This window comes from Caloenas nicobarica, chromosome 3, assembly GCF_036013445.1.
Source record: "Caloenas nicobarica isolate bCalNic1 chromosome 3, bCalNic1.hap1, whole genome shotgun sequence".
Classification (NCBI taxonomy): Eukaryota; Metazoa; Chordata; class Aves; order Columbiformes; family Columbidae; genus Caloenas; species Caloenas nicobarica.
This window is the reverse complement of record NC_088247.1, coordinates 61,907,432-61,918,817: the sequence shown is the minus strand read 5'-3', so window position 1 is coordinate 61,918,817 and position 11,386 is coordinate 61,907,432. Positions and strand designations below refer to the sequence as shown.

At 42.1% G+C, this 11,386-nt stretch overlaps 1 protein-coding gene across 1 annotated transcript; it reads right to left on the bottom strand.

Moving 5' to 3' along the window:
* Positions 1–874: 874 nt before the first annotated feature.
* On the bottom strand, positions 875–7,545 carry SMIM28 (small integral membrane protein 28). Its single transcript, XM_065632893.1, has 2 exons — positions 7,435–7,545; positions 875–1,282 (listed from the first exon to the last, which is right to left on the bottom strand). The coding sequence occupies exons 1-2, from the start codon at positions 7,543–7,545 to the stop codon at positions 875–877; spliced, it is 519 nt and encodes a 172-aa protein (XP_065488965.1).
* Between the last annotated feature and the right edge of the window lie 3,841 nt (positions 7,546–11,386).

Sequence of the window (11,386 nt, the reverse complement as noted above, 5' to 3'; positions counted from 1 at the left end):
AATACAGACCAGAATTTTTTTTTTTTTTGGTGCATTTGATTTTATTTTCCCCCAATTCTTTTACAGGCTGCACCAAAAAGGTCACAGCGTTTATTGTTGTAGACTTGTAAATTGGAAAAGAAGTCAAGCCAGTAGTCTGGAGTGTGGGGACCTTGCAGACTTTGGCAAGTAGCTTGCAGCAGCAGTGTGAGTTTGCTCTTGTGTGGTGCTCCTGGAGTTTTCCTCACCCAGAACGCTCAGGTCTTCCCTGGCTGTCCTCATTGTTCAACTGTGATAAAAGGCAGCCTTTATTCACAGTGCACATTTGAACCTTTGGGACAGTTGCTGGAAGTTTGGTAGAGGTTATACATGTATTTGCTTTCCTGAGAGCTGTTGTGATCATTCCAGAGTACTGCAGAATGATGCGATGTTGACACACACAGGCTGAGTAAATCAGCTTGTCAGAAACTCTATTAAAAATAAACACATAAAAAAGAAAAAGCCAAACTGGGATTGGTATGTGCTAAAAGCCCTTTTCATGACTGGAGAATCTATAGCATAATTCATGTTTCCTTGTAGCTGAGGGATTGCAGAGGGACAGATTCCCACCTGTCCTTATGTTTAATCCTAGCATGACATGCTTTGTTAACTGGAATTTCCGCGTTACCAGCCTGGGATCGATTTGGTGCTAGGCTGCGTGTGTATGCTCACCACAAATGGAAGGTGGAGAATCCTAGGATGAGGTGAAGACACTCATTCCCTGTCACTCCACCTTTCTTCCCTCCTTAACTCATTGGTTTGGCGCCTCATCTAGGGTCCTTCTGCTCGCTTCCAAGGCCAGAGCAGTTCCGCGATTGCGCCTTGAGGGGCTGCGTGCTTCAGCTGAGGTGCTTCCCTAGGAAGCTGATCTGGTGCTGCTGGGCTGCAGTGCGCTCTCTTCGTAAGGAGGCACTGGGTCTGGAGAGAGCTCAATGTGAGCCTCCTCCAGGGAAGTCTTCATGGTGGCCTCCTCGTAGGAGGGAGGCAAGCACACGGTGAGGAACGTGGCGTCAGGGAGCAGGGTGGAGTAGTGGAACCTCTGCTCGCTGTTCCAGGGCAGCACGGAAAGGAAATTGGACACGTCGTGCTCGGGCAGGGCCTCGGGGAGGTCGATGCTGAAGATCTGCCCCTGCGGAGCGGGGCGCTGGCAGCGGCGGTACAGGAAGAGCAGCAGGAATGCCAGGAAGAGCATCATGGTGGCAGGCAATATGATGCACAGAAATGGTTCTATGTCGTCTTTGGTTGAAGTTGTCTGTTGTCTGCTCTGTAATTAAAGCAAACAGGTAGAGCATTGGATTCCTGGAGACCTCTTAATCGGAGATCAAATACACACTCTCCACCTCCCCCTGCTATCACCTGGCCGTTGCTTTTTTTCAAATTACATTCTGTCTGCATTAGTGGCACTTAAACAATATATTTTGCAAGGTTGTGATTTGTCAAATGCTATTTGGTTGTCCATTAAAACAAAATACTTCGCAACTCCCCCACTTCTGTCATCTCTAGTTGTTGAAGAATGGTGGGTTTCTAGAAAACCCTGTCTCCATGGGTCAAAAAACCCAACAACGTAGAACTGTATGTATTTTTGTATGAGATTTTGTTACTCTTGGATTATGCTGGGACCAGTCCTCTCTGTGAGAGATTCATTAAGCTTTTAAAACCTGGGAGAACACTGAATTGCAGAGGAATAGGGCTGTTGATCCACCATCTAGTGTTGTATCTTTCTATTTGGAAAACTCTACTTTAAAGAAAAAAAATTACAACAACTATCCCTTTCATTAGGACCCACTGCCTACAGTACTTCTTCTGTGGGCTGTTCTAACCTTACAGGCCAGCCCTGAATAAAACATGGTATGTCAGGACAGACTGGACTGGGTTCTTTCTTGAGATTATTCTGCCAGCTATCCAAGAATCATAGAATCATTTTCCCTGGAAAAATAACTTCTGGTATAAGAGTAAAAGCAGCTGTGACCATTCAGCTTAGCCTCCTGCACAATACAATACAAAAAGCCTCAGTCCTACAGCTTTTGAATTATGCTGTAGTATTAACAAGAGTTATAAGCTAGTTTTTTAAAAATAACATTAATGCTCTTCTGTTGTGTTAGCTTCACTTTTAAAATGTAATGTATCTTATTTCCAGTCTGACTCTATCTAGCTGTCATTTTTAGTAACTGGCCGTCATTCAGAGTCTAGTCTACAGAGGCAGGAAAAACCCCAAACCCTAAAATGCTGCTTATTATCAAATCATTCCCTTTGTAAGTACTTGAATACTGTAATCAGATGGCTTTTTCACATTTTTATGGTGAGACTAAACAGATCAATGGATCAAATTTCCTTTAATTTGAATGAAGACAGCTTTTAGAGCTCAGAGAACTTGAGTGGTTCTTTCCTCAAAGCATCTGGAAGCAGGGATGCAAACGGCTTGTTTGCAGTAAACGCTTTGTGAAAAGGGCCAGTAGCTCCAGTGCCCCCTTCCTAGTCTATGAAAACTTTCTCTGCCTATTTTTCCAAGAATCATGGTCATTCTTTTAACTGCAAAATCACACTGTAACCTACAGTCAACTGATTATTTACCAGGCATTTTTTTACCTCTCCAATTTTTTTGTCATATGATGAAATTCTTAGTGTGCAGCCATGCCTAAGAAAAATAAAGTAAATAGGTTTTTGACTTCTGACAAATAGTGTAGGGGAGACTTCTGCTTTTCTTTCTTGAGGTAATGTATGTCTGAGGCCAAAGCCATTAAAGTAATTTTAAAATACATTGAAACTATTGTGGATTTGTCATTAAGCTTTTTTTTTTTTTCTTCTCCAGCTGTCTTTTTCCACAAAAATGCATGCTAAAGAACTATCTTGTATTTACTGGTCATTTCTTATTAAAGAGTTTCTGGCAGTACAAGCTGTTGTCTTCCCTGACCATTAAACGAGCTACAGGAAACAGCAGAGTTGGAAGAAACTGTTCAGCTATTATTCTAATGCAAGCATTAAATAATCTTTTTAAAATGGTGTTTTCTTTAAAAAGTTCATTAACACTTTATTATTGTATCTCATGACATGCATAAAACACTTCCCAGGAATTATTTTTGTGCACTATGTATATTGATACTCACTAATACTGTTACGTTACCAATACTTTTATAATGAAGATTTAGAAAAGCTGAGCTTCTATTAGACAGCATTATTCATGATAATGAATAATTCAATGAAGAGAACATTTTTGAGATCCAAATGTAAGTTTTGGGTTTAATTTGTAGGGAGCAAGCTTTTAAGTTGGGTTGAAGTGGTATTTTTTGGATCTGCAAGTTGTACACTAGTGTCTTTTTTTTTTGAGGACAGAAGGTGAGATTGCCAGTGTGAATTTCACTGAAAGGAAGTTTGTGTTTTAAATAACGGCCAAGGGTGATATATCCTTCATATGCTGGTGGAAACACAGATGAGTGTTAAGGTCATGGCGATGTCAGGCGTGTCCTGGTATGAGACATGGCCTCATACAAAGGCTGGTCTTCTGAGAATCCACAGGATGGTGAGGAGACAGAGGAGGGAGTGGTGGGTTGGATGTGGATTTGAGGCACGAAATAAGAGCTGATGTTCCCGAAGTGAAGAGCTGTGGACTCATCAGGGGAGGGAGGAGTGGGGAACAGTACAGATCAGAATTGTGCACCAGCGGGGATGGAGAACCTCACCTTGTGAGGAGGGTGCACAAGACACGAAGCCGTGGGGGTGGAAAGCCGAAAGGGAACTGAAATTGAAGCCAGTAGGATTGGATAGGACTGAGAAGTCTGAGGAGCAAATATTGAGGCTTCTCTCGCACTGCACCAGTCCCATTCTTGTTGCAGAAGAAGAAAAAGGGCTAGTGCCAAACTGGGAGACAGGGGAAGGCAAGGTTAAGCTCGACAGAAGGAATTAACAAATGGTCTTGGGGGAATGCTTTGCTCCAAAGCCTCATCTGAAACCCAGCAGTCAGGCCTTGCAAAGAAATATCTGCCAACACAAATATGTAAAATATATTCTTGTTGGATGGGCCAGTTTGCATCTAATGGTAAGAAAATGGAAGAAGAGAAACTATTATATTTGTAATATGAGCTAGCTTAGATGGCCACAGTCTGTGAAGTAGGCATAAAAGGACAACCTAGATTCATTTGGGTGTCAGCATGGTTATTGGGCTGAAAACTTAAAAAAAAAAAAAAAAAGTTGAAAACTCAAGCCCTCAAGGCTAAATAAATGTCAGCATTTTGGAAATCTGTGACTCTCTAATTTGAACCACAATGCACATAATTTTTAATTACATTATTGTGTACAAGGTGCCTACTGTAGGGTTGTGATAGATTGCTTAGGGAAGGAGACTGCAGTAGCTCAGTGTAATGTGTTGCAGGATGTGTAGAGTATGTAGTGACTGAGTCAGGAGACTGGGGGAAGAGAGAGGATTGCCTGCTGGTTAGGGATTCCATTCCACATGTGCCCAGCGATGTGTATAAAACAAGACATAAGAAATTTGTCATTTGAAGAAGATGCAGCAGAGAAGACCCTGGGCTGTATGCTGAGAAACGTGGGGGGAGTAACGCATTGAGTGTCTATTAATGAAGTGAATGCTGTGTTCCATGCAGTTGTGAAAGAACAGTAAGTATGTCTTACTATGATCTGCAAAATAGTAGCATGTGAAGCGGGTAGGATTAGTGACTGGGTAATATGTTTTTCTATATGCTAATAGGTGACATTAAGGACTAGTTTTCCCCAGTCTGTGTTTCAAAGTGTCCATAGCTTTTTAAACACAGCTAACATTAAGCCTTAGCTGTCCTATTTGGGTGAAATGATCCTTAGGCAACTTACAGTATTTGAGTTGAAATTGTTTTAAACAAGCTAATACTGCCCCATAGATGCCCAGAACCTGAAGCATAAATCACAGGGAGTTACATACCTGTTTTATTACTGCCTCCTGCCAAACATTTTACATGAACTCATTTTACATTCAGATGTAGTTCAAAAATCTGATTAACTTATGGTAGGTATATCCATATATATATATATCTCAAATGTGTTGAGAGACAATGGAGCAATATTAGTCTCTTTTTCTGTTGTGGTTTTGTGCCTGTTTCTGGGATGAGTGGCTAAGGAGCTACTGAAGAATGTTGCAAAGATCTTGACATTAGGACTTGGAAAAATCTTTTAGCCATAAAAACCCAGATTATACAAAAAATAGAAATAATTTTAATGAAATTAAACAAAGGTCACTGAGGAAAAAAAATATTTGTTCTGAAGTTCTAAAATTAACTTCTAAAACTGAAACTCTAAAATGAGAACAGGAACCAGTGTGTGTAGGTATCAGAAATAACTGCCAGAACTGGAAAATAAAATGATCTGGAAATGAGATTGAATCTTGAGTAATTGAAATGAAAGTGTAAGCAAATGAACCAGCTGAAGAACATATATAAAATAAGATCATCTACTGTTTAACAAGTGGAATTTCCAAACCAAGCATATGAAGTGACTGAGGGAATTATTTGCTTGTGTTTTCTTAACTGGTTTGGTTTTGATGCTGCTGCTTCACTGGAGGTCCGAGTGCTCTGCCCATATCATCACAAGCAGCTATTGTTGGGTTTGTAATTGACAAAAATAAGGCTCTGGCTTCCAGCATGAAATAAGTTACAGACACATAAATACAGGGAAAATATCCTTTATAAAGAGAAAGGCAGAAAGGGACATGGTGGTAAAAGGGATTATGTTTCTAAAAAGTCCTCTGTTTTCCCAGAACTGATTTTTAGTAGGATGGTTTGGCCATTGTAGGCTCATGTTTATTCTCTTCCTTTCATTTACATCTTTGTAGGAACTGAAGCACAGGGTCAGTTTTCTGAAACACTGATCACAGGCTAGAAGTAGTAAAGCCTTTCATTAGTAATCTGTCTGCCTGCATTTTTTTTAATGTGCTGAGCACGTAGAATTGCCAGCTTACAGATTACGTGACCCATATCAGTTTAGATGAGCTTTTACTCGTGCCTGTTGGTAAAGGAATGAAATGCAAAGCGCAGCCCAGTTCTGTAGTATTTCCATGATGAGTAATGGCATGGGTTTAGAATTGAACTCTTTGTCTAGACAAAAGAAGCCTCATTCCTGGCTTTAAAGGGAATGACCTAATAAGGCCAAACACGAATTTGAAGGAAACTTTTGTGTAAGGATGGGAAAATGAAAGTTTATTTGGCTTGCTTAAATTCCCATTGAAGTGGTTTTTTCATTGGTGCTAGGATTTATTGTGTTGTTAATGATTTGCTAGGGTACTTAGCACTTTATTAAAATTATTTTTATTAACGTACCATATATTTATGCTAATATCTTTTGAAGTTGTATCAGGAAACTGATATTACTGAAATGTAAGTGAATTTGGAATAAAGTCTACTTCGAAGTTGTTAAGCTGTGGTCCATGCATAGGTGCTTTTCCAAGCTCCGTCCTACTTCTTAAAGCTGATTCATTATCGCTTGTAAAAAGCAAAACCATATAACTCTGGCAAACAGAAAAACATTTTGATGTGGTTTTGTGTACAATAACCATGACACATAATTTTAAAGTGAGCCTATATTTACAATGAATTTTCAAATACTTGTTAGAATGTGACTCTGGTGCTGTTTGTTTCCCACTGTCAGACAAAACCAGTCTTGAGGCGTGAAGACATTGCCAGAGTTAGAATGGTAATGGCAATGTTGCTGATGAGGTAGACTGTTAAAATTGTAGAGGCATTTAAAAACTACTTTTTCTCCTGTTTTGACCCCCCCCACTCCTACCCCCTTTTCTTTTACAACAATACACTTGATATCTCAGCTACGTAGCACAGCCAGTTCATTTGCTAATACTACTTGACTCAGACATTTACTGGGGATATATATGCACCTTAAATTGTCATTTCTGATCAGAGAAACCCTTTTGCTGTCTCTCAGACAAAGCCAGAAAGGCAGGCTGTGGATTTTCTTCTCCGAGGGCCACTTCCCTCCCCCTACTTGCCTGCATGTGATCCTCTCTCGGAGAAGTAATCAGCGCACAGCTTAGGGAACCAGAGTTCATTCCTGACTGCTACCGACTCTTAACATCTGCAGAAAGGCTTCATGGGACCAGATCCAAAGTGTAAACATGCATTTAAAAGAAAGGAACTCAAGGAACAGCAGAATGCATTATGCTTAAAAGAAATAACTAAACTTCTTTACCTGCCACTCCAGCAAGATTTTCCCATCTAAAGTTTTTCTTTCACCACGAATATGTTTAAAACAACTTAACAGCAATAAATACATGCTCTGACTCTCTGTAATTGAGAGGTACTGCTTTGATATATCTCAAACACCAGGTATTTACTGTGTGCTACACATTGAGGCATTACACAGACATACACACACATGCAAAGTTGAAGGACATGCCACAGAGACGAGCAGAGGGGTACAGACCTGAAGCTCGGTTTCCAGAAGTGGCCCACCCGGTTCACTGTTTAGCCAGTCATAGTTTCCCCTGTCAGCGTGTCCAAATTTCCTCCAGCTGCTGCCCAAGAGCCACCTCATGCTTTCATTAACCTGGTCTTCTCTCTTCGTGCCTCCACCTTGCTTCACTGCTTGCAACTGCGTCCCCGCCTCCCAGCCTTGCCCCAGCTGGGCTGCTCGCAGCTAATGATCCCCCTTAAATGATATCCCGTTTACAGTGGGGAAAAAAAAAAAGAAAAAAGAAATTAGACACCCCCCCTTCCCTTGTCAGGAAGCCAAGCAAATAGATTTCAGAGCCTCTCTCTCCACTTCCAACTCAATCTCTCTGGATTTGCTTCGGTGGCCTACATTGCCAGCAAAGCTGGCATCAGGTATCCGGGAGCCAGGGCTGATAGTGCTCTGATTGGAGCACTCCCTGCATTAGGATTATTAAAAGGGGAATTTGCATGCGAATCTGAGCCCACATGGTCATGACTCCATGTGGATAAGTAACACTCTGTATTTAGGGATCTAATAAACACGCTTTTCCAACAAAATAAAATTAATAAAACCTGTGCTTCTGTGTTGAGAGCGAAGGTCCACCCTCGGTTACACAGCACGAAGAGGAACCACAATCCAGGCAGGTTTTTTTCTCCCTATTGCTGGAACATACAGTAAATAGTGAGGGCGGTTTCTGGGTAGAGAGGCAAGGACATGAGACTAAATGCTGTGCTGAATTATTTAGCAGCGTTAGGATGTAGATGTTAATGATAAATCCAGAGAGGGAGCTCTGCCAGGAAAGCTTTGGTCACTGAGATCATTCAATTGCTTTCAGTAATTATGAGTTATCAGTTCAGTTAAATCAGGACTCGTTCACAGCTTTCTAGGATACGTGTTAAATGGCAGTTGTTTCCAGCGAGAAGCCTTCGTGCTGTTTATGAAGAAAAAAAAAAAAACAAAACAGCGATGTATGCTAACCTCTGAAGGGAGGAGTATTTAAGTTGAAAGTTGAATCAAAGTTTAACTCTCACTGGAAACTTCTTTTTCTGCCTTGCCGTGAGCAGGAGAGGCCGTTGGTAACATCCCATTCAACTGTGGTGTATTTGTCACGGTTTCTCAAGGCTAACCCATTCAAGCAAAAGTTGTGTTCCAGACTTAAGATACAAAACTGGGGACAGAATTGTGACCTCCTCTTCCTCGATTGGACGTCCTTCTGTGAACTCTTCTTTTGAGCTCACGGCTCCCAGAAAATTGCAGGCCTAAGGGGCGGCAGGCTGGACTCTTACAGCTCCAACAAGAGGAGCTGTAAGTGCCAGCACTCGGTGTTCCTGACGAGAGGACTCTGGAAGAGCCTGTTCCAGGGCTGGATGTGAACCCTGTGGCTGCAGCGTGCAATGGGGATTTACCCCACAGGTGAACCTGGGCTGTGGGAAAAATAGGAGATTGTTGGATAAATCTGTCCTGTTTTGTTACCAAAGTTGCTAGCTGAGCAGTGGATGGGGAGCAGGAATTTTGAATGAAGGGTCAGCCTTGGTGCTGAAGCAGCTGCATCGTTCATTGGAAACTGGATCTCCCTCTTGTTTCTGCTGAGGGGGTCCTGCGTGAAGCTAGAAAAGCTTTTGCACGCTTGTGAGAAGATTCCTACTTTCCTGGGCTTGTCACCTGGGAAAGCACTGTCAGGTGCTGCAACCAGAGCCTGGGGGAGTTATGTTGTGAATTACGAGAAGCTGGGTCCTAAACATGACTTACCAGGTCACACCAAGACTTTTGGCTTGATGTCTTTGCACTGTGGGTGGAAGTGAGAATGATGACCATCTTTCCGAATGTGGTGTTAAGAAAATAAATTCCTTAAGGAGCCTTGTGACTGCGTAGCTTAAACCTGTCATCTCACGTGCAAGCAGCAAACATTCATATACCATCTTAATTAGGGTCTTGATACAGCCCCTAAGATGATTAACGCTATTTTTAAAAGCTTGCTGTAAATTTGCTTTGGGACTGTGCCATGAATAATGAGGAAAAGTAAAAAATTATGTCCACTTAAAGCATAAACACCCTATTTGGCATCCTTAGGTTGTAGTTAGATGAATTTTAGCCAAAATAAGGTGTGCTCTTTAAAGACTCACTGACCTGATTTACCAAATCTGCTTTGAATTTTTGACCTCTGGCAAATGTTTAAGAATGATTTAATTTTGTAGAGCTGAGGCCAAATGGGAATTTAGTGAAATGTGGTGGCCTTTATCATGCAGGTAATTAGAATATAAAATAACGATTGTCGTTCTCGCTTTATAATTAGTGGACCCAGCAGGAAAATTACTGAGAGCAGTAGAGATACTGTGTCTCTACTGCCAGTGGTTGGATGCCCACTTGACACCCTGCCTGTGTAGAGAAGATCTGCTTTTCTGCAGAATGAAACAGCACCACTCAAGACTCTATTTGTGATGACAAATCTGTCACAGATTTCTGGCAGCTTTGTGGGGCACACATGACACTGATATCTCCTTCCCACAAAGAGTTCATAAATACCACCATAGCCTGGGCATGCTGCAGTGTGGAAGCTGGGAGGAGGAACATCCTTGAATCCAAGCCCCATGGCCAGATGTCGGGCTTGCTGCTTTGACATATGAGGAGTTAGACCTTTGGAAGTCTTCAGACCTTGACATGGACAAAACTTCCTCCTTCTCCCAACACCGGCTTTGTTATTTAAAATAGTTTAATTTAAAAATTGCCCTCTCAAAAATCTGGAGAAAATACCTGGCATGGAATGGTACCACCAAATTGATTTAATTTTGTTATATGTTTGTAAACAAAAGCAATGTGATGTTTTTAATTGAGGCAGTATTGCTAATATCACTTCCAATATTCTAGCGGGGGAGCAGGGAGAGACTTTCTGAGGAAGCCACTGCAGAAAATAGGCACCTCCACTGTCCTCAGTATGAAGCCCAATCTGTTTGGCAAAAAAAATTCATCTTTCTGATTTGCTGAGATGTTCGAGGACAGCAGTGTGAGTCTAGGCTGTGTTGCCACTAACGCTGGTAGGGAACAGACCATCCACCGTGCCCTAGGTGCCTTTCAAATTTCTTGCTACTTTCTTCCACCAGTTTCTTTTGCTGCTTTCTACATGCGGTGGTGGATCATTCCTGCTGGAATGACTGTGCTCTTGTGTGTGAACAGTGCAAAACTAGGAATTGTAGTGGGTGAGGTGTTACCAATGTGAACTGTTCTGCATTGTCAGGTGTAGATTCATTGGGCGAAGTGGAGGGAGATCCTGTCTCTTGCCTGTAACCAGCTGGTAGATGCTTCTGTGTCCTTCAGGCAGGAGTGGTGTTGGCTCCTGTCCATTCCCTTTCGCTTGGGTGATGAAGCAGTTCATAGTGATTGGCTCTTTTTTTGATAAATTTTTCATGATACTGAGATTTTTGCTTTGCTTTTTTTGTTAAATATCAATACCTTTGTTTTTCCAAAACAAAGCACCTTCTGAAGAGCAGTCTCCTTCAGCCCCATCAAACTAAAACCACTGTCACTTCAAAGGGTAGAAACAGGGTGGCATAACCCCAGTGAAAAGCAGGATTCTGGAGAGCAGCGTTTGTGGACAAGCTCACTCACAGCCTGTAGAAACAGAGACAGGGAGACGTGGTTGCAAAAAGTGTGCACGCTGGTGCTGTGTACCTTGGCGCAGGAGCAGCAGGTCCACGGGAGCAGGAGGCGGCACTGCTGAGGTATTGATCCTGTGCTGCAGACGGGTAGCTGAGAGCAAAACCTTCAGAGAGAGTGCCAGGGACAGACCTCGGGTTGCTGCCAGATAGGATTGCCTCCTGCAGAGCATCCCGTCAAGTTTTGTGGGTGTAACAACAATTGAAATGCTCTGCAGCCACACGAAAGTGCTGGCGGCTGACCAGCATCCATCTGACAATAATGTCTAGAGCTTTGTGGCGGGGTTTTTTGG

What these genes read in the sequence shown, in the direction of transcription:
- SMIM28 (XM_065632893.1), bottom strand. Translation starts at nt 7,545, where the DNA reads ATGAGGTGGCTCTTGGGCAGCAGCTGGAGGAAATTTGGACACGCTGAC. An exon ending in TTCTGGAAACCGAGCTTCAG is followed by an intron (nt 1,283 to 7,434) that starts GTCTGTACCCCT and finishes CTTTAATTACAG; the next exon opens with AGCAGACAACAGACAACTTC.